Below are 27,469 nucleotides of genomic sequence, written 5' to 3' on the forward strand. Positions count from 1 at the left end.
CAGTTCCCCCCAGTGCCCCCTATTCTCCATCACCCCCAGTGCCCCCCAGTTCCCCCAGTTCCCCAGTGCCTCCTATTCTCCATCACCCCCAGTTCCCCCCAGTGCCCCCATCACCCCCAGTGCCCCAGTTCCCCCATCACCCCCAGTTCAGTCCCCCCATCACCCCCAGTTCAGTTCCCCTATCACCCCCAGTGCCCCCAGTTGCCCCAGTTGCCCCAGTTGCCCCAGCAGCACCACGGTTGGTGGGAGGTGCCACCTGGCCTTTAATGAGCGTGCGGGGGCGTCCCCGGGGTGTCCCCGGGGGTGTCCCCGGGGTCACTGCTGGATGCTGGCCAGCCCGTCCCGCATCTTCTTGGCCATGGCGGGCACGAGGCGCAGGTGCTGCTCCCCGCAGGTGGCCAGGCAGGCGTCCAGCTGGCCCCGCACGCGCGGCTCCGAGCCCCCCGAGTCCAGCGCGTCCTTGGCCTGGTCCGAGCACTGCAGCGAGCAGCGGCTCAGCCGGTCCTGGGGACAGCGCGGTCAGCGGGGACTGGGGGCACTGGGGGGGACTGGGGGGGACTGGGGGGGACTGGGGGGGACCAGTGGCTCAGCCGGTCCTGGGGACAGCGCGGTCAGCGGGGACTGGGGGCACTGGGGGCACTGGCGGGGACTGGGGGGACTGGGGGCACTGGGGGCACTGGGGGTGACTGGGGGCACTGGGAGGGACTGGGGGGACTGGGGGGGACTGGGGGGGACTGGGAGGACTGGGAGGGATCAGCGGCTCAGCCGGTCCTGGGGACAGCGCAGTCAGCGGGGACTGGGGGGACTGGGAGGGACTGGGGGGGACTGGGGGCACTGGGAGGGACTGAGGGGACTGGGGAGACTGGGGGGACTGGGAGGGACTGGGGGGGACTGGGGGGGACCAGTGGCTCAGCCGGTCCTCGGGACAGTGCGGTCAGCGGGGACTGGGGGGATTGGGGGAACTGGAGGGACTGGGGGGACTGGGAGGGACTGGGGGGACTGGGGGCGACCAGTGGCTCAGCTGGTCCTGGGGACAGCGCGGTCAGCAGGGGGGACTGAGGGGACTGGGGGGGACTGGGTGCATTTGGGGGTCACAGGGAATGCACTGGGAGGTGTGTAGGGATTGGGGGCTCACATCCTGCCCAGGGGTCCCAGTGCTGTCTCAAGGGTCCCAGGGGGGGTCCCGGGGGTCCCGGTGCTGTCCCCAGGGGGGGTCCTGGTGCTGTCTCAGGGGTCCCAAGGGGTCCCATTGCTGTCCCCAGGGCGGGTCCCGGTGCTGTCTCAGGGGTCCCAAGGGGTCCCGGTGCTGTCCCCAGAGGGGTCCCATTGCTGTCCCCAGGGGGGTCCCGGTGCTGTCCCCAGGGGGGGTCCCATTGCTGTCCCCTGGGGGGGTCCCGGTGCTGTCCCCAGGGGGGGGTCCCAGTGCTGTCCCCAGGGGGGGTCCCATTGCTGTCCCCAGGGGGGGTCCTGGTGCTGTCTCAGGGGTCCCAAGGGGTCCCGGTGCTGTCCCCAGGGGGGTCCCGGTGCTGTCCCCAGGGCGGCCCCGTGCCCGTGCTCACCTGGAAGTGCTCGAGCTCGGCGGTGACGATGGCCTGGGCGCGGGCCAGGGGCGCGTGGCAGCGCTCGATGCAGCGCTGCACCTCCTGCATGGAGGCCGCTGCGTCCTCGCAGCAGCGCGCGCTGCAGCGGAACATGGCGCCCTGGGGACACGGGGCACACGGGGTTAACGGGGGACACGGGGTTAACAGGGTTAACAGCGGACACGGGGCACACGGGGTTAACGGGGGGACATGGGGTTAACGGGGGACACGGGGCACAAGGGGTTAACGGGGGACACAGGGTTAACGGGGGAATGGGGGACACGGGGCTCATGGGGTTAACGGGGACACGGGGCACACGGGGTTAACGTGGGGCACGGGGCACACGGGGGGAATGGGGGACACGGGGTTAATGGGGGAAACGGGACATGGGGCACAAGGGGTTAACGGGGGACAAGGGGCACAAGGGGTTAATGGCGGACAAGGGGTTAACAGGGTTAACGGGGGACATGGGGCACAAGGGGTTAACGGGGGGCACCCTGGGGACACGGTGGGGGGGGGGACACTCTCAGGTGAAGGGGGGACAGTGGGGGACACTCTGGGGACACTCTGGGGGACAGGGGGGACAGTGGGGAACACTCTGGGGACGGGGGGGACACTCTGGGGACACTCTGGGGACAGGGGGGACACTCTGGGGACACTCTGGGGACACTCTGGGGACAGGGGGGACACTCTGGGGACAGTGGGGGACACTCTGGGGACAGTGGGGACACTCTGGGGACACTCTGGGGACAGTGGGGGACACTCTGGGGACAGTGGGGACACTCTGGGGACACTCTGGGGACAGTGGGGACACTCTGGGGACACTCTGGGGACAGTGGGGGACACTCTGGGGACACTCTGGGGACACTCTGGGGACAGGGGGACACTCTGGGGACACTCTGGGGACACTCTGGGGACAGTGGGGGACAGTGGGGGACACTCTGGGGACGGGGGGACACTCTGGGGACAGTGGGGACACTCTGGGGACAGGGGGGACACTCTGGGGACAGGGGGGGACACTCTGGGGGACACTCTGGGGACAGGGGGGGACACTCTGGGGGACACTCTGGGGACAGGGGGGGACAGGGGGAACACTCTGGGGACAGTGGGGGACACTCTGGGGGACACTCTGGGGACAGGGGGGACACTCTGGGGACACTCTGGGGACGGGGGGACACTCTGGGGACAGGGGGGACACTCTGGGGACGGGGGGACACTCTGGGGACAGTGGGGACACTCTGGGGACACTCTGGGGACAGGGGGGACACTCTGGGGACAGTGGGGGACACTCTGGGGACACTCTGGGGACACTCTGGGGACACTCTGGGGACGGGGGGACACTCTGGGGACGGGGGGACACTCTGGGGACAGTGGGGACACTCTGGGGACACTCTGGGGACAGGGGGGACACTCTGGGGACAGTGGGGGACACTCTGGGGACACTCTGGGGACACTCTGGGGACAGGGGGGACACTCTGGGGGACACTCTGGGGACACTCTGGGGACAGGGGGGACACTCTGGGGACAGTGGGGGACACTCTGGGGGACACTCTGGGGACAGTGGGGGACAGGGGGGACACTCTGGGGACACTCTGGGGACGGGGGGACACTCTGGGGACAGTGGGGGACAGGGGGGACACTCTGGGGACACTCTGGGGACAGTGGGGGACAGGGGGGACACTCTGGGGGACACTCTGGGGGACACTCTGGGGACGGGGGGACACTCTGGGGGACACTCTGGGGACACTCTGGGGGACACTCTGGGGGACACTCTGGGGACGGGGGGACACTCTGGGGGACACTCTGGGGACACTCTGGGGACAGTGGGGACACTCTGGGGACAGGGGGGGACACTCTGGGGACACTCTGGGGGACACTCTGGGGACAGTGGGGACACTCTGGGGACAGTGGGGGACACTCTGGGGGACACTCTGGGGACACTCTGGGGACAGGGGGGACACTCTGGGGACACTCTGGGGACGGGGGGACACTCTGGGGACAGGGGGGACACTCTGGGGACAGGGGGGACACTCTGGGGACACTCTGGGGACAGCGGGGACACTCTGGGGACACTCTGGGGACACTCTGGGGACAGGGGGGACACTCTGGGGACAGGGGGGACACTCTGGGGACACTCTGGGGACACTCTGGGGACACTCTGGGGACAGGGGGGACACTCTGGGGACACTCTGGGGACACTCTGGGGACACTCTGGGGACAGGGGGGACACTCTGGGGACACTCTGGGGACACTCTGGGGACAGGGGGGACACTCTGGGGACACTCTGGGGACACTCTGGGGACATGGTGGAGAAGGGTCACCCGCAGGGTCCTGGAGGGAAAGGGGGGGGGTCACAAGGGGTCACTGGGGGCAGTTTGGGGGTCCCAGCCCTTGGTGGAAGCAGCCGGGTGTGCCCTGAGCATGGGGGGCACAGGAGACAAACTTGGGGGGCACAGTGTGCATTTAGGGGGCACAGGGAGAGTTGGGGGGCACAGGGAATGTACTGGGGGGGTACAAGGGCTATTTAGGGGCACAGGCTGTGTTGGGGGGCACAAGAGATGCACTTGGGGGCACAGGGGATGAACTGGGGGGCACAAGGTGTGTTGGGGGGCACAGGGAATGAACTAGGGGGGCACGGTGTGCATTTAGGGGGCACAGGGAATGTTGGGGGGCACAGGGAATGTACTGGGGGGGCACAGGCTGTGTTGGGGGGCACAGGAGACACACTTGGGGGGCACAGGAAATGAACTGGGGGGGCACAAGGGAATGTTGGGGGGCACAGGGTGCATTTAGGGGGCACAGGGAGAGTTGGGGGGCACAGGGAATGTACTGGGGGGCACAGGGAGTGTTGGGGGGCACAGGAGACACACTTGGGGGGCACGGGGTGTGTTTAGGGGGCACAAGAGATGCACTTGGGGGGCACAGGGTGAGTTTAGGGGGCACAGGCTGTGTTGGAGGGCACAGGGAGTGCTGGGGGGCACAGGCTGTGTTGGGGCGCACAGGAGACACACTTGGGGGGCACAGGAAATGAACTGGGGGGGCACAGGGTGCATTTAGGGGGCACAGGGAATGTTGGGGGGCACAGGCTGTGTTGGGGGGCACAGGCGACACACTTGGGGGGCACAGGAAATGAACTGGGGGGCACAAGGGAATGTTGGGGGGCACAGGGTGCATTTAGGGGGGCACAGGGAGAGTTGGGGGGCACAGGGAATGTACTGGGGGGCACAGGGAGTGTTGGGGGGCACAGGAGACAAACTTGGGGGGCACAGTGTGCATTTAGGGGGCACAGGGAATGTTGGGGGGCACAGGGAGTGTTGGGGGGCACAGGTGTATTTAGGGGGCACAGGGAGAGTTGGGGGGCACAGGGAGTGTTGGGGGGCACACGAGATGCACTTGGGGGGCACAGGGTGTGTTTAGGGGGCACGGGCTGTGTTGGGCACAGGGAATGTTGGGGGGCACAGGAAATGAACTGGGGGGCACAGGGTGCATTTAGGGGGCACAGGGAGTGTTGGGGGGCACAGGAGACACACTTGGGGGGCACAGGGTGAATTTAGGGGGCACAGGGAATGTTGGGGGGCACAGGAGACACACTTGGGGGGCACAGGGTGCGTTTAGGGGGCACAGGGAGTGTTGGGGGGCACAGGGAGTGTGCAGGGGTGCAGGAGATGCACTGGGGGGGCACAGGGTGAATTTAGGGACACGGGGAATGTTGGGGGGCACAGGGGATGTTGGGGGGCACAGGGAGTGTTGGGGGGCACAGTGTGCATTTAGGGGGCACAGGGTGCGTTTGGGAGACATAGAAAATATTGGGGGGCACAGGGGGTGACCTGGAGACCCCAGTGAATTGGGGGGGGGTCTCAGTGGATTGAGGGAGGGTCCCAGAGGGGTGTATGGGGGGGGTCACAGTGAATTTGGGGGGGTCTCAGTAATTTGGGGGGTCTCGGGGTGTGTATGGGGGGGTCACAGTGAATTTGGGGGGTCTCAGTAATTTGGGGGGTTTCAGGGGGTGCATGGGGGGGGTCACAATGAATTTGGGGGGTTCAGGGTGTGTATGGGGGGGTCTCAGTGTTTTGGGGGGGTCTCAGTGAATTTGGGGGGGTCTCAGTGATTTGGGGGATCTCAGGGTCTGTTGGGGGGGATCTCAGGGTGTTTTGGGGGGGGGTCTCAGTGATTTGGGGGGTCTCAGTGTTTTGGGGAGGGTCTCAGGGTGTTTTGGGGAGGGTCTCAGTGATTTGGGGGGGTCTCAGGGTGTTTTGGGGGGGATCTCAGTGATTTGGGGGGGATCTCAGGGTGTTTTGGGGGGGGTCTCAGTGTTTTGGGGCGGTCTCATTGATTTGGGGAGGGTCTCAGTGATTTGGGGGGGTCTCAGGGTGTTTTGGGGGGGATCTCAGTGATTTGGGGAGGGTCTCAGTGATTTGGGGGGATCTCAGGGTGTTTTGGGGGAGGATCTCAGTGATTTGGGGGGATCTCAGGGTGTTTTGGGGGAGGATCTCAGTGATTTGGGGGGGGTCTCAGGGTGTTTTGGGGGGGGTCTCAGTGTTTTGGGGCGGTCTCATTGATTTGGGGAGGGTCTCAGTGATTTGGGGGGGTTCTCAGTGATTTGGGGGGGATCTCAGGGTGTTTTGGGGGGGATCTCAGGGTGTTTTGGGGGGGGTCTCAGTGTTTTGGGGCGGTCTCATTGATTTGGGGAGGGTCTCAGTGTTTTGGGGGGGTCTCAGGGTGTTTTGGGGGGATCTCATTGATTTGGGGAGGGTCTCAGTGTTTTGGGGGGGGTCTCAGGGTGTTTTGGGGGATCTCAGTGATTTGGGGAGGGTCTCAGTGATTTGGGGGGATCTCAGGGTGTTTTGGGGGAGGATCTCAGTGATTTGGGGGGATCTCAGGGTGTTTTGGGGGAGGATCTCAGTGATTTGGGGGGGGTCTCAGGGTGTTTTGGGGGGGATCTCAGGGTGTTTTGGGGGAGGATCTCAGTGATTTGGGGGGGTCTCAGGGTCTGTTGGGGGGGGTCTCAGTGATTTGGGGAGGGTCTCAGTGATTTGGGGGGATCTCAGGGTGTTTTGGGGGGGGTCTCAGTGTTTTGGGGGGGGGTCTCGGGGCCGGTCCCGGCGCTGCTCGGGGCACCCACGTGTGTGTGTGTGTGTGTGTGTATGGGGGGGTACAGCAGCAGCCCCGGGCCGGCCCGGACCCCTCTCCGCGTGTCCCCCCGGTGTCCCCCGGTGTCCCCCCGTGTCCCCCCGGTGTCCCCCGGTGTCCCCCCCGGTGTCCCCGGTACCTGCATGGCGCGGATCTGCTCCCGCTCCAGCCCCTGCACCGCGCTCTCCACCGCGGCCTGCACCCGGCCCTGCGCCGCCTCCGCCATGGGCCCGCTCTGCGCCTTAAACCCGCCTTAATCCCGCCTTAATCCCGCCTTAAACCCGCCCTGAACCCGCCCTGAACCCCGCCGTGATCCGCCCTGAACCCGCCCTAAGAACCGCCCTGCACCCGGCCCTGCGCCGCCTCCGCCATGGGCCCGCTCTGCGCCTTAAACCCGCCTTAAACCCGCCCTAAAACCCGCCCTGAACCCCGCCGTGATCCGCCCTAAACCCGCCCTAAAACCTCCCTGATCCGCCCTGAACCCGCCCTAAGAACCGCCCCAAACCCGGCCCTGCGCCGCCTCCGCCATGGGCCCGCTCTGCGCCTTAAACCCGCCTTAAACCTGCCCTGAACCCGCCCTAAAACCCGCCTTAAACCTGCCCTGAACCCGCCCTAAAACCCGCCGTAAACCTGCCCTGAACCCGCCCAAAACCCGCCCTAAAAACCCTCCCTGATCCGCCCTGAACCCGCCCAAAACCCGCCCTAAACCCGCCCTAAAACCCTCCCTGATCCGCCCTGAACCCGCCCTGATCCGCCCTGAACCCGCCCTAAAACCCGCCCTAAAACCCGCCCTGATCCGCCCTGAACCCGCCCTAAACCCGCCCTAAAACCCGCCCTGAACCCGCCCTAAACCCGCCCTAAACCCCGCCCTGAACCCGCCCTAAACCCGCCCTAAAACCCGCCCTGATCCGCCCTGAACCCGCCCTAAACCCGCCCTAAAACCCTCCCTGATCCGCCCTGAACCCGCCCTGATCCGCCCTGAACCCGCCCTAAAACCCGCCCTGATCCGCCCTGAACCCGCCCTAAAACCCGCCCTAAAACCCTCCCTGATCCGCCCTAAAACCCTCCCTGATCCGCCCTGAACCCGCCCTAAAACCCGCCCTAAAACCCGCCCTGATCCGCCCTAAACCCGCCCTAAAACCCGCCCTGAACCCGCCCAAAACCCGCCCTAAAACCCGCCCTGAACCTGCCCTAAACCCGCCCTAAAACCCGCCCTGAACCCGCCCAAAACCCGCCCTAAACCCGCCCTAAAACCCGCCCTGAACCTGCCCTAAACCCGCCCTAAAACCCGCCCTGAACCCGCCCAAAACCCGCCCTAAACCCGCCCTAAAACCCGTCCTGATCCGCCCCAAACCCGCCCCGAGCTGAACTGTCCTAAACCCGCCTCGATCCGCCCCAAACCCGCCCCAAAAGCAGCTCCGAACCTGCCTTGAAAGGGGAACCGCCCCAAAATCCGCCCCAAACCTGAGAGGAACCGCCCCAAAAACCGCCCCAAAATCCGCCCCAAACCTGAGGGGAACCGCCCCAAACCTGAGGGGAACCGCCCCAAACCTGAGGGGAACCGCCCCAAAGCCCGCCCCAAACCTGAGGGAAACCGCCCCAAAATCCTCCCCAAACCTGAGCGGAACCGCCCCAAAACCCGCCCCAAAATCTGCCCCAAACCTGAGGGGAATCGCCCCAAAACCCGCCCCAAACCTGGGAGGAACCGCCCCAAAACCCGCCCCAAACCTGGGAGGAACCGCCCCAAAACCCGCCCCAAAACCCGCCCCAAAATCCGCCTCAAACCTGAGGGGAATCGCCCCAAAATCCGCCCCAAACCTGGGAGGAACCGCCCCAAAATCCGCCCCAAACCTGAGGGGAACCGCCCCAAAACCCGCCCCAAAACTGAGGGGGACCGCCCCAAAATCCACCCCAAACCTGAGGGGAAGCGCCCCCCAAAATCCTCCCCAAACCTGAGGGGAACCGCCCCAAAATCCGCCCCAAACCTGAGAGGAACCGCCCCAAAACCCGCCCCAAAACCCGCCCCAAAATCCGCCCCAAACCTGAGAGGAACCGCCCCAAAACCCGCCCCAAACCTGGGAGGAACCGCCCCAAAACCCGCCCCAAAACCCGCCCCAAAATCCGCCTCAAACCTGAGGGGAATCGCCCCAAAATCCGCCCCAAACCTGGGAGGAACCGCCCCAAAATCCGCCCCAAACCTGAGGGGAACCGCCCCAAAACCCGCCCCAAAACTGAGGGGGACCGCCCCAAAATCCACCCCAAACCTGAGGGGAAGCGCCCCCCAAAATCCTCCCCAAACCTGAGGGGAAGCGCCCCAAAATCCGCCCCAAACCTGAGAGGAACCGCCCCAAAACCCGCCCCAAAACCCGCCCCAAAATCCGCCCCAAACCTGAGAGGAACCGCCCCAAAACCCGCCCCAAACCTGAGGGGAAGCGCCCCAAAATCCTCCCCAAACCTGAGCGGAACCGCCCCAAAACCCGCCCCAAAATCTGCCCCAAACCTGAGGGGAATCGCCCCAAAACCCGCCCCAAACCTGGGAGGAACCGCCCCAAAACCCGCCCCAAACCTGGGAGGAACCGCCCCAAAACCCGCCCCAAAACCCGCCCCAAAATCCGCCTCAAACCTGAGGGGAATCGCCCCAAAATCCGCCCCAAACCTGGGAGGAACCGCCCCAAAATCCGCCCCAAACCTGAGGGGAACCGCCCCAAAACCCGCCCCAAAACTGAGGGGGACCGCCCCAAAATCCACCCCAAACCTGAGGGGAAGCGCCCCCCAAAATCCTCCCCAAACCTGAGGGGAACCGCCCCAAAATCCGCCCCAAACCTGAGAGGAACCGCCCCAAAACCCGCCCCAAAACCCGCCCCAAAATCCGCCCCAAACCTGAGAGGAACCGCCCCAAAACCCGCCCCAAACCTGGGAGGAACCGCCCCAAAACCCGCCCCAAAACCCGCCCCAAAATCCGCCTCAAACCTGAGGGGAATCGCCCCAAAATCCGCCCCAAACCTGGGAGGAACCGCCCCAAAATCCGCCCCAAACCTGAGGGGAACCGCCCCAAAACCCGCCCCAAAACTGAGGGGGACCGCCCCAAAATCCACCCCAAACCTGAGGGGAAGCGCCCCCCAAAATCCTCCCCAAACCTGAGGGGAAGCGCCCCAAAATCCGCCCCAAACCTGAGAGGAACCGCCCCAAAACCCGCCCCAAAACCCGCCCCAAAATCCGCCCCAAACCTGAGAGGAACCGCCCCAAAACCCGCCCCAAACCTGAGGGGAAGCGCCCCAAAATCCTCCCCAAACCTGAGGGGAAGCGCCCCAAAATCCGCCCCAAACCTGAGAGGAACCGCCCCAAAACCCGCCCCAAAACCCGCCCCAAAATCCGCCCCAAACCTGAGAGGAACCGCCCCAAAACCCGCCCCAAACCTGAGGGGAAGCGCCCCAAAATCCTCCCCAAACCTGAGGGAACCGCCCCAAAATCCGCCCCAAACCTGGGAGGAACCGCCCCAAAACTGAGGGGAACCGCCCCAAACCTGAGAGGAACCGCCCCAAAACCCGCCCCAAACCTGAGGGGGACCGCCCCCAAAAAAACGGGAACCGCCCCAAAACTGAGGATAACCGGCCCAAACCCGTCGGGAAGCGCCCCAAAACCCGCCCCAAAAGCGCCTTGAACCGCCCCAAACCTGCCGGGAATGGCCCCAAACCCGCCCGGAAGCTGCTGGGAAACCGAAAAGCACCCCCAAAACTGCTGAGAATCGCCCCAAACCTGAGGGAAATTGTCCCAAACCTGCCCCAAAACTGCCGGAAATTGCCCCAAAACCGCTGAGAATCCCCCAAAAACTGTCAGGAATTGTCCCAAAACCACAGAGAATCCCCCAAAAACTGTCAAGAATTGTCCCAAAACCACAGAGAATCCCCCAAAAACTGTCAAGAATTGTCCCAAAACCGCTGAAAATCCCCCAAAAACTGTCAGGAATTGTCCCAAAACCACAGAGAATCCCCCAAAAACTGTCAGGAATTGTCCCAAAACTGCAGAGAATCCCCCAAAAATGCCGGGAATTGTCCCAAAAGCGCTGAAAATCGCCCCAAAACTGCCGGGAATTGTCCCAAAAGCGCTGAAAATCGCCCCAAAACTGCCGGGAATTGTCCCAAGAGCGCTGAAAATCGCCCCAAAACTGCCGGGAATTGTCCCAAAACCGCCCCGGGCCACCCAAAAAAAGCGTCCCCACATCTCCAGGGCAACCCCAAAACTGAGAGGAATTGCCCCAAAACCTCCAGGACCACCCCAAAACTGCCGGGAATTGCCCCAAACCCGCCCCAAAATGGGGTGGGCTGATCCCAAAACCTGAAATATGAACATCAGGGCTTCAAAATTTGGGATGAAATAACGGGAAAAGGGAGCTGAGTTCATCATTGGGGCATCAGGGATTGAAAATTTGGGATGAAATCATGGGAAAATGGGACTGAGCCCAAAACTGGGGCATCAGGGATTGAAAACTTGGGATAAAATAACGGGAAAATGGGATTGAGATCATCATTGGGGCATCAGGGATTGAAAATTTGGGATAAAATAATGGGAAAAGGGAGCTGAGTTCATCATTGGGGCATAGGGATTGAAAATTTGGGATGAAAATCTGGGAATTTGGGGCTGAGTTCATCATTGTGGCATCAGGGATTGAAAATTTTGGGATGAAAATCTGGGAATTTGGGGCTGAGCCATCCCTGGGAATATTCCCCCCACTCCCACTGTGGGATTCAGCATCTCCTTCCAAAATATTCCCCCAAAAAAACCCCAAACCACGAATTTCCTGGGGGAAAAAAAAAAAAAAAAAGTGTTTTTACATCACTTTAAATAACTAATCCACGTTTTCAGGGTGGGGGAAAAAAAACCAAACAAACCCAAAAAAATCCAAGACCAGGCGACGAGAAGAACATCTTTATAGGAATCAAAATTAATTTAAACCAGGCGAAATAAATTAAAACATTAAATATTAACTTTCAGTGCAACATATACAGAAGACATGAGAGTAACCATGACTTAAAAAAAAAAAAAAAAAAAAACCAAAACAACCCCAAAAACAGCCCCAAAACAGAGGGAAAAGCTCCGGGTTGGTTACTAAGGGGAAATTAAGGCTGTGCCTCCAGCCCAAGGAGGTTTCCTGGGATTTAAATCCATTTATTATTAAGAAAAAGCTGGGATTTGCCCCCAAAAATGAGCCGGGGGTTGGGGTTTTTTTTTTTTTTTTTTTTTTTCTTTGTAGAAAAATAAATCCCCATCCTGGCGGGGCTTTGGGTTCGGATCCCAGAGATTTGGGTTTTAAAAAATCCCGGGAAAACAACCCAAAAGTCGAGGGGAAAACGCCCCAAAAAGGATCCGAAGCACAGGAGGGGGGAGGGGTCGCTCCTGGGGGTCCCCAGGTGTGCCCAGGTGTGCCCAGGTGTCCCGGCTCTGTCACACACCTGTGGGGATGGGAATGGCAGCGGTTACACCCCGGGGTGTCACCTGTCCCCTCACCTGTCCCAGGTGTCCCTCACCTGTCCCAGGTGTCCCAGGTGTCCCTCACCCATCCCAGGTGTCCCCAGGTGTCCCTCACCTGTCCCAGGTGTCCCTCACCTGTCTCGCTGTGGCAGCAGGACGTGCTCCCCATCCCAGGTGTTCCCTGTGTCCCTCACCTGTCCCCAGGTGTCCCTCACCTGTCCCAGGTGTCCCCTGTGTCCCTCACCTGTCCCAGGTGTCCCCAGGTGTCCCCAGGTGTCCCTCACCTGTCCCAGGTGTCCCAGGTGTCCCTCACCTGTCCCAGGTGTCCCCAGGTGTCCCTCACCTGTCCCAGGTGTCCCCAGGTGTCCCCAGGTGTCCCTCACCTGTCCCCAGGTGTCCCAGGTGTCCCTCACCTGTCCCAGGTGTCCCTCACCTGTCTCGCTGTGGCAGCAGGACGCTCCCCCCTTGAGCAGTCCCTCACCTGTCCCAGGTGTCCCCAGGTGTCCCCAGGTGTCCCTCACCTGTCCCAGGTGTCCCTCACCTGTCCCCAGGTGTCCCCAGGTGTCCCAGGTGTCCCTCACCTGTCTCGCTGTGGCAGCAGGACGCTCCCCCCTTGAGCAGCCCCCCCGGTTTCTCGGGGCCGGCTCCGGGCTCGCGGCACCAGCCGGGACAGCGCTTCCGCAGGCGGCAGCAGCTGGGGACAGGGACAGGGACATGGGACATTGGGGACATGGGGACATGGGGACAGGGACAGGGACATGGGACAGGGACATTGGGGACATGGGGACATGGGGACAGGGACAGGGACAGGGACATGGGGACAGGGACAGGGACAGGGACATGGGGACATGGGGACATGGGGACAGGGACAGGGACATTGGGGACATTGGGGACATTGGGGACATGGGGACAGGGACAGGGACAGGGACAGGGACATTGGGACAGGGACAGGGACAGGGACATGGGGACAGGGACATGGGACAGGGACAGGGACATGGGGACAGGGACAGGGACAGGGACAGCGCTTCCGCAGGCGGCAGCAGCTGGGGACAGGGACAGGGACATTGGGGACATTGGGGACATGGGGACATGGGGACAGGGACATGGGACAGGGACAGGGACAGGGACAGGGACAGGGACATGGGACAGGGACAGGGACAGGGACATGGGGACAGGGACAGGGACAGGGACAGGGACATGGGACAGGGACAGGGACAGGGACATGGGGACAGGGACATGGGACAGGGACAGGGACATGGGACAGGGACAGGGACAGGGACAGGGACAGCGCTTCCGCAGGCGGCAGCAGCTGGGGACAGGGACAGGGACATTGGGGACATTGGGGACATGGGGACATGGGGACAGGGACATGGGACAGGGACATGGGGACAGGGACAGGGACAGGGACAGGGACAGGGACAGGGACATGGGACAGGGACAGGGACATGGGGACAGGGACATGGGACAGGGACATGGGGACAGGGACAGGGACAGGGACAGGGACAGCGCTTCCGCAGGCGGCAGCAGCTGGGGACAGGGACAGGGACATTGGGGACATTGGGGACATGGGGACATGGGGACAGGGACAGGGACAGGGACATGGGGACATGGGGACAGGGACATGGGGACATTGGGACAGGGACAGGGACAGGGACAGGGACATGGGACAGGGACAGGGACAGGGACAGGGACATGGGGACAGGGACATGGGACAGGGACAGGGACATGGGGACAGGGACAGGGACAGGGACAGGGACATGGGACAGGGACAGGGACAGGGACATGGGACAGGGACAGGGACATGGGGACAGGGACAGGGACAGCGCTTCCGCAGGCGGCAGCAGCTGGGGACAGGGACAGGGACATTGGGGACATTGGGGACATGGGGACATGGGGACATGGGGACAGGGACATGGGACAGGGACATTGGGGACATTGGGACAGGGACAGGGACAGGGACATGGGACAGGGACAGGGACAGCGCTTCCGCAGGCGGCAGCAGCTGGGGACAGGGACAGGGACATGGGGACATGGGGACAGGGAATGGGGACATGGGGACATGGACATGGGGACAGGGACAGGGACATGGGGACACGGGGACAGGGACAGGAACAGGGACAGGGACAGGGACATGGGGACATGGGGACAGGGACATGGGGACAGGGACAGGGACATGGGGACAGGGACAGGGAATGGGGACATGGGGACATGGGGACAGGGACAGGGACATGGGGACAGGGACATGGGGACACGGGGACAGGGACAGGAACAGGGACAGGGACATGGGGACAAGGGGACAGGGACATGGGGACAGGGACAGGGACATGGGGACAGGGACAGGGAATGGGGACATGGGGACAGGGACAGGGAATGGAGACATGGGGACATGGGGACAGGGACATGGGGACAGGGGACATTGGGGACAGAGATGGGGATGGGGACGGGGGACACAGTGAATGCGGACACAGGGACAGGGATGGGACAGAGACACAGGTGGGGACAGGGACAGGGGGACAAAGGGAATGGGGACACAGGGACGGGGATGGGGACACATGGAATGGGGACAGGGATGGGACAGGGAATGGGCAATGGGACAGGGATGGGGGACAGGGATGGGGGACAGGGAATGGGGACAGGGAATGGGGACAGGGATGGGGACAGGGACGGGGTCGGGGACGGGATGGGGTCGGGGACGGGACAGGGTCAGGGACAGGGACAGGGACAGGGACAGGGACAGGGTCAGGGACAGGGACAGGGACAGGGTCGGGGATGGGACAGGGACAGGGTCAGGGTCAGGGACAGGGACAGGGATGGGGACAGGGACAGGGTCGGGGATGGGACAGGGACGGGGTCAGGGACAGGGACAGGGATGGGGACAGGGACAGGGTCGGGGATGGGACAGGGACGGGGTCAGGGACAGGGACAGGGTCGGGGTCAGGGACAGGGACAGGGTCGGGGATGGGACAGGGACAGGGTCAGGGCTGTCCCCAGGAATTCCCGGTGGCACTCACTGCACCAGGACGCAGACGGTGACGAGCAGCGCCGAGGCCACCACGGCCACCACGAGCAGGGCCGTGATGGTCTGCTTCTTCTGGGTGGCTGCCACCACGGCCAGCAGGTCAGCGTGCTCACAGCGTGTCCCCACGTAGCCCGAGTGACACCTGGGGACATCGGGGACACACAGCAGGTCAGCGTGCTCACAGCGTGTCCCGCAGTTTTGGGATCAGGATTTAGGGACTCACACGCAGGCGGGTCTCTCCTGACCCCACAGTTTTGGGGTCTCCCAGCACAGTGACCCCACAGTTTTGGGATCAGGGATTTAGGGACTCACACGCAGGCGGGTCTCTCCTGACCCCGCAGTTTTGGGATCAGGATTTAGGGACTCACACGCAGGCGGGTCTCTCCTGACCCTGCAGTTTTGGGGTCTCCCAGCACAGTGACCCCACAGTTTTGGGGTCGGGATTTAGGGACTCACACGCAGGCGGGTCTCTCCTGACCCCACAGTTTTGGGGTCGGGATTAGGGACTCACACGCAGGCGGGTTTCTCCTGACCCTGCAGTTTTGGGGTCTCCCAGCACAGTGACCCCACAGTTTTGGGATCGGGGATTAGGCACTCACACGCAGGCGGGTCTCTCCTGACCCCACAGTTTTGGGGTCGGGATTAGGGACTCACACGCAGGCAGGTCTCTCCTGACCCCACAGTTTTGGGGTCGGGATTAGGCACTCACACGCAGGTGGGTCTCTCCTGACCCCACAGTTTTGGGATCAGGGATTTAGGGACTCACACGCAGGCGGGTCTCTCCTGACCCCACAGTTTTGGGATCAGGATTTAGGGACTCACACGCAGGCGGGTCTCTCCTGACCCCACAGTTTTGGGATCAGGATTTAGGGACTCACACGCAGGCGGGTCTCTCCTCCTGCACCAGGAAGCGACACGTGCCGTGGAAGCAGAAGTGCCGGTGCGAGTCGGGGCACTCGTTGAAGTGCGACCTCACGGCCGCCGCCACCGGAGCTGCGGGAGAAACGGGGCGGGAAAAGGGGATTTTGGGACATCCCCGAAAAAACGGGGATCCCCGCGGGGAGCAGCCCCCGGGATGGGCAGCAATCCGTGGGGAACGGGGTGGCAGCACTCGGGGTGACAGCAGGGACACGGGGCTTGGCTGCCTCCCACCCCAAAAGGGGACTTCTCACCCCAAAAGGAGATTTCCCACCCCAAAAGGGGACTTCCCACCCCAAAAGGAGATTCCCCACCCCAAAAGGAGATTCCCCACCCCAAAAGGAGATTTTTCCACCCCAAAAGGAGATTTCCCACCCCAAAAGGAGATTTTTCCACCCCAAAAGATTTCCCATCCCAAAAGGAGATTTTTCCACCCCAAAAGATTTCCCACCCCAAAAAGGAGATTTCCCACCCCAAAAGGAGATTTCCCATCCCAAAAGGAGATTTCCCACCCCAAAAGGAGATTTCCCACCCCAAAAGATTTTTCTACCCCAAAAGACTTCCCATCCCAAAAGGAGATTCCCCATCCCAAAAGGAGATTTCCCACCCCAAAAGATTTCCCACCCCAAAAGGAGATTTTTCGACCCCAAAAGATTTCCCAGCCCAAAAGGAGATTTCTCATCTCAAAGGGAAATTTCCTAGCCCCAAAAGGACTTTTTTCCCATCCCAAAAGGAGATTTTACATCCCAAAAGGAGATTTCCCACCCCAAAAAGAGTTTTTTCCACCCCAAAAGATTTCCCATCCCAACGGGGAGATGTCCCATCCCAAAGGGAAATTTCCCAGCCCTAAAAGGAGTTTTCCCCACCCTAAAAGATTTCCCATCCCAAAAGGATTTTTTTCCCGCCCCAAAAGGAGATTTTTCCACCCCAAAAGATTTCCCAGCCCCAAAAGGAGATTTCTTATCCCAAAGGGAAATTTCCTACCCCAAAAGGATTTTTTCCCATCCCAAAAGGAGATTTTTCCACCCCAAAAGATTTCCCATCCCAATAGGAGACTTTTCCCACCCCAAAAGGAGATTTTTCACCCCAAAAGATTTCCCAGCCCAAAAGGATTTTTTCCCATCCCAAAAGGAGATTTTACACCCCAAAAGGGGATTTTTCCCATCCCAAAAGATTTCCCACCCCAAAAGGAGATTTCTCATCCCAAAGGGAAGTTTCCTATCCCAAAAGGAAGGTTTTCCACCACAAAAGATTCCCCAGCCCAAAAGGAGATTTCCCACCCCAAAAGGATTTTTTCCCCATCCCAAAAGGAGATTTCCTATCCCAAAAGGAGGTTTTTCCACCCCAAAAAATTTCCCAGCCCAATGGGGAGATGTCCCATCCCTAAGGGAAATGTCCCAGCCCTAAAAGGAGTTTTCCCAACCCTAAAAGATTTCCCATCCCAAAAGGATTTTTTTCCCGCCCCAAAAGGAGATTTTTCCACCCCAAAAGATTTCCCAGCCCCAAAAGGAGATTTCTTATCCCAAAGGGAAATTTCCTACCCCAAAAGGATTTTTTTCCCATCCCAAAAGGAGATTTTTCCACCCCAAAAGATTCCCCAGCCCAAAAGGAGACTTCTCATCCCAAAGGGAAATTTCCTAGCCCCAAAAGGATTTTTTCCCCATCCCAAAAGGAGATTTTACATCCCAAAAGGAGATTTCCTATCCCAAAAGGAGGTTTTTCCACCCCAAAAGATTTCCCATCCCAAACGGGGAGATGTCCCACTCCAAAAGGAGATTTCCCACCCCAAAAGGAGATTTCCCACCCCAAAAAGAGTTTTTTCCACCCCAAAAGATTTCCCATCCCAAACGGGGAGATGTCCCATCCCAAAGGGAAATTTCCCAGCCCTAAAAGGAGTTTTCCCCACCCTAAAAGATTCCCCAGCCCAAAAGGAGATTTCCCACCCCAAAGGGCGAGCAGAGCTGCTTTGGGGTTTATTTTGGGATCGCCGCGCAGCCACCCCAAAGCCACCCCAAAGCCGGTCCTGCCTCAATAATCCCTCAGGAATTTCCTAAAGAGCTCAAAAGGGAGGAGGAGGGAGCCCAAGGCCGCTCCTGTTTCCCATTAAATCCCATCAAATCCCATCAAATCCCATTCAATCCCCCCTGGTTTGAATTATCCCCCGGAAGGGAATATCCTGCTCGGGATGATTCGGGATCGAGGCGCTTCCGATCCACCCCCGAGCCTGATTTATGGCAGCCCCAAAGCGGGGATTAAAGCCCGGGATGTGGGATGGGATTGGGATGTCCCCGTGTCCCCAGAGCTGGGAAAAGCCACCCTGGGATGTCCCCGTGTCCCCAGTGTAGGGAAAAGCCACCCTGGGATGTCCCCGTGTCCCCAACCCTGGGAAAAGCCACCCTGGGATGTCCCCGTGTCCCCAGTGTAGGGAAAAGCCACCCTGGGATGTCCCCGTGTCCCCAACCCTGGGAAAAGCCACCCTGGGATGTCCCCGTGTCCCCAACCCTGGGAAAAGCCACCCTGGGATGTCCCCGTGTCCCCAACCCTGGGAAAAGCCACCCTGGGATGTCCCCGTGTCCCCAGAGCTGGGAAAAGCCACCCTGGGATGTCCCCGTGTCCCCAGCGCTGGGAAAAGCCACCCTGGGATGTCCCCGTGTCCCCAACCCTGGGAAAAGCCACCCTGGGATGTCCCCGTGTCCCCAGAGCTGGGAAAAGCCACCCTGGGATGTCCCCGTGTCCCCAGAGCTGGGAAAAGCCACCCTGGGATGTCCCCGTGTCCCCAACCCTGGGAAAAGCCACCCTGGGATGTCCCCGTGTCCCCAACCCTGGGAAAAGCCACCCTGGGATGTCCCCGTGTCCCCAGAGCTGGGAAAAGCCACCCTGGGATGTCCCCGTGTCCCCAATGTAGGGAAAAGCCACCCTGGGATGTCCCCGTGTCCCCAGAGCTGGGAAAAGCCACCCTGGGATGTCCCCGTGTCCCCAGAGCTGGGAAAAGCCACCCTGGGATGTCCCCGTGTCCCCAGAACTGGGAAAAGCCACCCTTTAGGGACCAGAAACCCTTGTTTTTGGGACAATAACCCTTGTTTTGGGACCAGAAACCCTTTCTTTTTGGGACAATAACCCTTGTTTTGGGACCAGAAACCCTTTCTTTTTTGGGACCAGAAACCCTTGTTTTTGGGACCATCAACCCTTGTTTTTGGGACCAGAAACCCTTGTTTTTGGGACCAGAAACCCTTGTTTTTGGGACCAGAAACCCTTGTTTTTGGGACCAGAAACCCTTTTTTGGGACCAGAAACCCTTGTTTTTGGGACCAGAAACCCTTTCTTTTTGGGACCAGAAACCCTTGTTTTTGGGACAATAACCCTTGTTTTGGGACCAGAAACCCTTTTTGGGACCAGAAACCCTTGTTTTTGGGACAATAACCCTTGTTTTGGGACCAGAAACCCTTTTTGGGACCAGAAACCCTTGTTTTTGGGACAATAACCCTTGTTTTGGGACCATCAACCCTTGTTTTTGGGACCAGAAACCCTTTTTAGGACCAGAAACCCTTGTTTTTGGGACAATAACCCTTGTTTTTGGGACCATAAACCCTTGTTTTTGGGACCAGAAACCCTTGTTTTTGGGACCAGAAACCCTTGTTTTTGGGGTTTCCCCGGGAGTTCGGGGCCCGGCTCCCCGGCAGGGCCCCGTTATCCCAGCACGGGCACGCCTGGGATGCCAGGGAAGCGCGGACTCGCCGCCGGCCACTCACCGCTCCGGCCGGCCGTGCTGTTGTCCAGCGCGTGGCACGCGGCCAGCAGGACACCTGGGGAGGGACACGGGGGGTCAGCCACGCCCGGACCCCAAAAAACCCCGGCTGGGGGGGGATTTAGGGTCGCCGAAAAAGAGGGTGAAGGAAAACGCGGGAATTTTTAAGGAAATGTTTAAGGAAGCATCTCGTTTTTCCTTTTGTTTTTTAAGGAAAAATCTCCAGGATTTTAAAGAGGAGTTCCCTGTGGGGGTGGGATTGTGGGGTCCTGGCAGGGATGATCCCCCCGAGTGAACCCTTGGAGATTTTTAAGGAAAAATTAAGGAAATTTGGGGTGGAATTATGGGGTCCTGGCAGGGATGACCCCCCCCCGGGTGAACCCTTGGAGATTTTTAAGGAAAAATGATGGAATTGTGGGGTCCTGGCAGGAATGATCCCTTCGAGTGACCCCTTGGAGATTTTTAAGGAAAAAATAAGGAAATTTTAAAGGAAAAATCTCCAAGATTTTGAAGGGAAACAGAAGAATTCCCTTTGGGGTGGAATTATGGGGTCCTGGCAGGAATGACCCCCCCAAGTGACCCTTTGGAGATTTTAAAGGAAAAATTATGGAATTATGGGGTCCTGGCAGGAATGACTCGCCCCAAGTGAACCCTTGGAGATTTTTAAGGAAAAATGATGGAATTTTGGGGTGGAATTATGGGGTCCTGGCAGGGATGACCCCCCCGAGGGACCCCTTGGAGGGGACAGGGTGCCCCCCCCCCAGCCAGGAGTGATCCCAGGGCTCGGGGCCGACAGGGACTGAACAATTTCCCGGGATTTCCCTGGACTGACCAATTTCCCGGGATTTTCCTGGGACTGACCGATTTCCCAGGACTGACCAATTTCCCGGATTTTCCTGGGACTGACCAATTTCCCGGGATTTCCCTAGGACTGACCAATTTCCCGGATTTTCCCGGGATTGACCAATTTCCCGGATTTTCCTGGGACTGACCAATTTCCCGGGATTTCCCCGGGATCTGACCAGTTTCCCGGGATTTTCCCGGGATCTGACCGATTTCCCGGGATCTGACCCCGTTTCCCTCACGGTTGGGATCGAACGGCGCGGGAACAGCGGCGGGAGGGAGACGGGACCCGGGGCGGCACGTCCTGCAGATCCACCGGGGCCTCGGGGATCCACCGAGTCTCCAGGGATCCACCCAGGGATCCACAAACAGCGTCGGGGATCCACTGGATCTCCAGGGGTCCTGTCGGGGATCCAGCACAGCTCCAGGGATCCGCTGGATCCCCGGGGATCCTCCACGGACCTTCAGGGAGCCAGCACGGCTGTAGGGATCCACCCGGGGACCCATCGGATCTTCAGGGATCCACCCAGGGATCCACCACAGCTTTAGGGACCCTCCACAGACCTTCAAGGATCCACCGGAGCCGCAGGGATGCATCCAGGGATCCACCACAGCTTTAGGGATCCACCCGGGGATCCACTGGAGCTCCAGGGATCTACCACAGCTTTAGGGATCACCCACAGCCTCAGGGATCCACCCAGGGACCCACCAGATCTGCAGGGACCCATCAGACCTCCAGGGATCCACCCAGGGATCTGCTGGAGCTTCAGGGATCTCCCACAGCTTCAGGGATCCACCCAGGGATCCACCGGAGCTTCAGGGACCACCCGGGGCTTCGGGGATCCTCCACGGCCTCAGGGATCCTCCACAAAAGCAGGGATCCACACAGGGCTTTGGGGACCCACTGGAGCAACAGGGACCCACCCAGGGCCTTGGGGATCCTCCACAGCCTCAGGGACCCAGCACAAATTCAGGGATCCACCAGAGCCCCAGGAACCCACTGCAGCTCCAGGGACCCTCCATGGCTTTTGGGATCCACTGGAGCTTCAGGAATCCACTGGAGCTTCAGGGATCCTCCATGGCTTTTGGGATCCACTGCAGCTCCAGGGACCCTCCATGGCTTTTGGGATCCACTGGAGCTTCAGGAATCCACTGGAGCTTCAGGGATCCACTGGAGCTTCAGGGATCCTCCATGGCTTCAGGGACCCTCCACAGCTTCAAGGATCCACTGGAGCTTCAGGGATCCTCCAGGGCTTTAGGAATCTGCCACGGATCAGGGATCCACTGGAGCTCCTGGGATCCACCATGGATCAGGGATCCACTGGAGCTCCAAGGACCCTCCATGGCTTCAGGGATCCTCCAGGGCTTTAGGAATCTGCCACGGATCAGGGATCCACTGGAGCTTCAGGGATCCTCCATGGCTTGAGGGATCCTCCACAGCTTCAAGGATCCACTGGAGCTTCAGGGACCCTCCATGGCTTTTGGGATCCACTGGAGCTTCAGGAATCCACTGGAGCTCCAGGGATCCTTCAGGGCTTTAGGGATCCATCATGGATCATGGATCCACTGGAGCTCCAGGGATCCTCCATGGATCAGGGATCCACTGGAGCTCCAGGGATCCTCCAGGGCTTCCCCGGTTTCCCTGCAGACCCCGGGGTTCTCGTCCCGTGCGAGCAGAATCAGCGATCCGGTCTCATCCCAGCCTTTCCCGGATTTCCCGGCTCGGCGCTTCGTCCGTTCCGGGTTTTTGGGAAAGGCGCCTCCACTCCCGGGATTTGGGGAACGGCTCATCCTGGAGGCATGGGTGGGCATCCATCCCCTGGGAATTCCTGTTCTGGGTGGGCATCCATCCCCTGGGAATTCCCGTTCTGGGTGGGCATCCATCCCCTGGGAATTCCCGTTCTGGGTGGGCATCCATCCCCTGGGAATTCCTGTTCTGGGTGGGCATCCATCCCCTGGGAATTCCCGTTCTGGGTGGGCATCCATCCCCCTGGGCATCCCGGTGGGATCAGTGGGCATCCATCCCCCTGGGCATTCCGGCTGCTCCGCTCTCCTCGCCAGCTCCTCTCCGTGGGCAGGTGGAACGCCCAGCCCTCATCCCCGATCCCGGCCCTCGGGAAGTTTTCCCTGCCCGGGCCCAGCGTGGGGACACCGGACACCTCCCGGGCACCGGGACAATCCACGCCCGAGCCCCGGCGTGGGGCTGACCCAGCCCCATCCCATCCCATTCTCCGGGAATCTCTCCCTCCCAAGGACTCCCAAGCCTTCCCACCGCGCTTCCAGCAGCTCCATCCCGCTAATTCCCAGCCTCGGTTCTCCCCGCGGCGTCTCCGTTATCGCTGCGTTCCTTCCCCGCTCCGAGATTCCCTCCGGATCCGCCCGGCCCCGATCCCCGCCGGGCCCCGGCCCCGCAGGGAGCCGGAGCGGTTCCCCTTTTCCTTCCCCGCATCCCGAGCGGATCCGCCGGGGCTCCGCTCCCGCCCGGGACGGGAATTACCGGGACCGGGGCGCTCAGACAGGCGGGGGGCACCGCGGCTCAGCCCCCCGAGGGCGAGCACCGGCACCGGGGAGAGAGACCCGGAGCCACGGCAACGGGCAGGAGCGGGAGAGAACGGGACTCGGGATGAGCCTCGGGAGGAGGGACACGGCGCTGGAGCCACCGGGGGACGCTCGGAGCCGCCGGGGGAGCCTCGGCGGAGGAGCGGGACCGGGACACGCTCGGAGCCGCCGGGGGAGCCTCGGCGGAGGAGCGGGACCGGGACACGCTCGGAGCTCCCGGGGGAGCCTCGGCGGAGGAGCGGGACCGGGACACGCTCGGAGCTCCCGGGGGAGCCTCGGCGGAGGAGCGGGACCGGGACACGCTCGGAGCTCCCGGGGAGCCTCGGCGGAGGAGCGGGACCGGGACACGCTCGGAGCCGCCGGGGGAGCCTCGGCGGAGGAGCGGGACCGGGACACGCTCGGAGCCGCCGGGGGAGCCTCGGCGGAGGAGCGGGACCGGGACACGCTCGGAGCCGCCGGGGGAGCCTCGGCGGAGGAGCGGGACCGGGACACGCTCGGAGCCGCCGGGGGAGCCTCGGCGGAGGAGCGGGACCGGGACACGCTCGGAGCCGCCGGGGGAGCCTCGGCGGAGGAGCGGGACCGGGACACGGCGCGGCAGCGCCGGGAGCTGGAGCGGGGCCAAGCCCAGCCGCTTTCCCGAAGCGCCGCTTTCCCACCGGGATACCGGAGCTGCGGCCGGGCGACACCGGCGGGGACAGCGGGACAAAGCCAGCCGAGCTCACCGGGATCCTTCTTCCCTTCCTTCCTTCCCCCGGGAGCATCCCCGCTCCCGTCCCGTCCCGGCATCGCTCCGCTCCAGCCCGGAGCGCCCCCACTTCCCACCGCCCGCCTTCCCTCGGCACCCCCGCAACTCTAATTAGCCCCCAGCCCTAATTAGCCGCCCTAATTAAGCGTCTGACCGCGGCCGTACTCACGCGTCGCGGCGAAGGCGCCTTTCCCACAGGGAGCGAACTTCGGGAGCGCCCGCGCGGGGGAATTTTATGGGATTTTCACCGCATTCCCGCAGTTTACGGACCCCAGCCCCAGAACCCCCCCCCCCCCACCCCCCCCGAGCCCTCGGACACCGCCCCGCTCCGGGGGCGCCGCGGGCGCTGCCCCCCCTCCGGCGGGGTCGGGCCGGGGCTGGGGGCGCGGAGCCCCCCCCGGGCCGAGCCCCCCCGCGCCCCGCACGTACCGAGGGCGAGCGCGGCCGGGCCGCCCGCCATGGCGGGGCTGCACCGGAGCGAGCGGGGCCGGGGCCGGGCCGGGCCGGGCGGGCGCTGGCGGCGGGGCCGCTGCGGGGCCGAGGGGCGGCTCCGCCCGGCGGAAATGGGCGGCACCGGCCGGGCCGGGGCGGGGACAGCGCGGGCAGCGGCACCGCCGGACCGCCCCGGACACCCCGCGGGACCCACCCCCGGCACCCCCGGGACCCTGCGTGACCCACCCCTGGGACCCCCGGCACCCCCCGGGACCCACCCCCGGCACCCCCGGACACCCCCCGGGACCCACCCCCGGGACCCCCCGGGACCCACCCCCGGCACCCCCGGACACCCCCGGGACCCACCCCCGGGACCCCCCGGGACCCACCCCTGGCACCCCCGGACACCCCGCGGGACCCACCCCCGGCACCCCCGGACACCCCCGGGACCCACCCCCGGGACCCTGCGGGACCCACCCCCGGCACCCCCGGGACCCACCCCCGGGACCCCCGGACACCCCCGGGACCCCCGGACACCCCCGGGACCCTGCGGCACCCACCCCCGGCACCCCCGGACACCCCCGGGACCCACCCCCGGCACCCCCGGACACCCCCCGGGACCCACCCCCGGCACCCCCGGACACCCCCCGGGACCCTGCGGGACCGCCCCGGACACCCCGCGGGACCCACCCCCGGCACCCCCGGGACCCACCCCCGGCACCCCCGGACACCCCCGGGACCCTGCGGCACCCACCCCCGGCACCCCCGGACACCCCCGGGACCCACCCCCGGGACCCCCAGACACCCCCCGGCACCCTGCGGGACCGCCCCGGACACCCCCCGGGACCCACCCCCGGGACCCCCGGCACCCCCCGGGACCCTGCGGGACCCGCCCCCCGGGACCCTGCGGACCCCTGCATGACCCGCCCCCCGGGACCACCCGGGACTCCTCCTCGGACCCCCCCGACACCCCGCGGGGTTCACCCCACCGGGACCACCTGGGCGACCCCCGCACAGAACCCCCCGGGACCACCAGGAACTCTTCCCTCGGGACCCCCGGGAGCTCCCTGGGACCATCCGGGACCACCCCCGCCGGGATCGTCCGGACTCACCCGGGGGGAGTGCCCGGGACACCGCGGGACCCCCTGGACCCCTCAGGAAACAGCCGGGACCACCCGGGACCACCCGTCCTCGGGACCCTCCGGATCCCCCGGGCACTCCACCACGGTCCCCCTCTCATGGGACCCCCCCGAGGTCCTCTGACCCCCCCCCAGCCGCTCAGAGAGCCACCCAAACCCCAGAGACCGCAGACCCCCAGCCCCCCTATCCATGGACCCTCCATGATCCCTTGGACCCACCACCCTCGGGACCCCCCCCAAACCCTCTGGACCCCCTGCCCTGCATCCCCCAGGACTTTCCCCTGTGCCCCCCAAGGACCTGCAGCCCCCCGGGACCCCCAAACCTCCCCTACAACCGGCCCGGCCACCCCCGGGACCCCCACGGTCCCCCCCGGTTGTGCAGTCACTGCCCCTCCCCCCGGTGCCACCCATGGGTGTCCCCAGGGGATGCCCCCGCCCCTCCAAGGCTGAATTTTGGGCTGGGGTCACCCTGTGTCACCCACGTGGGGAGCCCTTGGCCCCAGCTCAGTGTCACCCCCACATCCCCCCATGGAGGTGGGGGGGGGGGGCAGGAGGGAGCAGCGCCCCCCATGTCCCTCCCTGCCCCCCCCCCCCCGTGACTCCCGGATTGCCAAACCCCTGCCAGCACATCCTGTGTCATCCTCAGCTGCTGCTGATCCCAGCTTTGGTCATCCCCAAATCTGCAGGGCCAGCACCCCGCTGATCCCACCCTCGGTTACCCCGAAATCTGCTGATCCCACCCTGGGTCATCCCAAAACCCACGGAGCCCTCGCCCCACTGATCCCACCCTCGGTCATCCCAAAATCTGCTGATCCCACCTTTGGTCATCCCAAAATCTGCTGATCCCACCCTGGGTCACCCCGAAACCCACAGAGCCCTCGCCCCACTGATCCCACCCTGGGTCATCCCAAAATCGGCTGATCCCACCCTCGGTTCATCCCAAAATCTGCTGATCCCACCCTGGGTCATCCCAAAACCCACAGAGCCCTCGCCCCACTGATCCCACCCTGGGTCACCCCGAAACCCACAGAGCCCTCGCCCCACTGATCCCACCCTCGGTCATCCCAAAATCGGCTGATCCCACCCTCGGTCACCCCGAAATCCATTGAGCCCTCGCTCTACTGATCCCACACTTGGTCATCCCGAAATCTGCAGGGCCACCACCCTGCTGATCCCACTCTCAGTCACCCCAAAATCTGCTGATCTCACCCTTGGTCATCCCTAAACCCACGGAGCCCTCACCCCGCTGACCCCACACTCGGTCACCCCAAAATCTGCTGATCCCAGCCTTGGTCATCATGAAATCTGCTGATCCCAGCCTTGGTCATCCCGAAATCCGCAGGGCCACCACCCTCAGTCGTCCCGAAACCCATGGAGCTGTCGCCCCACTGATCCCACTCTTGGTCACCCCAAAACCCATGGAGCCCTCGCCCCACTGATCCCAACCTCGGTCACCCCAAAATCTGCTGATCCCACCCTCGGTCATCCCAAAATCTGCTGATCCCTCCCTTGGTCATCCCAACCTGGCCAGCAGTGACCCAAATCTGGCCAGTGGTGACCCAAAACCAGCCAGTGGTGACCCAAATCCGGCCAGTGGTGACCCAAATCTGGCCAGCAGTGACCCAAATCCGGCCAGTGGTGACCCAAATCCGGCCAGTGGTGACCCAAATCTGGCCAGCAGTGACCCAAATCCGGCCAGTGGTGACCCAAAACCAGCCAGTGGCGACCCAAATCCGGCCAGTGGTGACCCAAATCCGGCCAGTGGTGACCCAAATCTGGCCAGCAGTGACCCAAATCCGGCCAGTGGTGACCCAAATCCGGCCAGTGGTGACCCAAATCTGGCCAGCAGTGATCCAAATCTGGCCAGTGGTGACCCAAATCTGGCCAGTGG

The 27,469-nt window shown here is 62.8% G+C and overlaps 2 protein-coding genes across 4 annotated transcripts; both read right to left on the reverse strand.

The window, feature by feature from the left end:
* Window positions 1–243: 243 nt before the first annotated feature.
* FAM136A (family with sequence similarity 136 member A) lies at window positions 244–12,844 on the reverse strand. Of its 3 annotated transcripts, none has more exons than XM_053966558.1 (3): window positions 12,761–12,844; window positions 1,560–1,700; window positions 244–504 (listed from the first exon to the last, which is right to left on the reverse strand). In XM_053966558.1, the coding sequence occupies exons 2-3, from the start codon at window positions 1,692–1,694 to the stop codon at window positions 316–318; spliced, it is 324 nt and encodes a 107-aa protein (XP_053822533.1). In that variant the 5' UTR covers window positions 1,695–1,700; window positions 12,761–12,844; the 3' UTR covers window positions 244–315. The 3 variants fall into 3 exon arrangements, with proteins under 3 accessions (XP_053822533.1, XP_053822531.1, XP_053822532.1); XM_053966556.1 differs by lacking the exon at window positions 12,761–12,844 and adding an exon at window positions 6,850–6,994; XM_053966557.1 differs by lacking the exon at window positions 12,761–12,844 and adding an exon at window positions 6,854–6,935.
* Window positions 11,622–24,498, reverse strand: TGFA (transforming growth factor alpha). Its single transcript, XM_053966555.1, has 6 exons — window positions 24,437–24,498; window positions 19,865–19,918; window positions 16,077–16,191; window positions 15,191–15,340; window positions 12,761–12,873; window positions 11,622–12,160 (listed from the first exon to the last, which is right to left on the reverse strand). Exons 1-6 carry the CDS (start codon window positions 24,465–24,467, stop codon window positions 12,153–12,155), a joined length of 471 nt encoding a protein of 156 aa, XP_053822530.1. The 5' UTR covers window positions 24,468–24,498; the 3' UTR covers window positions 11,622–12,152.
* Window positions 24,499–27,469: the final 2,971 nt, after the last annotated feature.

The sequence above is a fragment of the Vidua chalybeata genome, chromosome 28, assembly GCF_026979565.1.
Source record: "Vidua chalybeata isolate OUT-0048 chromosome 28, bVidCha1 merged haplotype, whole genome shotgun sequence".
NCBI lineage: Eukaryota > Metazoa > Chordata > Aves > Passeriformes > Viduidae > Vidua > Vidua chalybeata.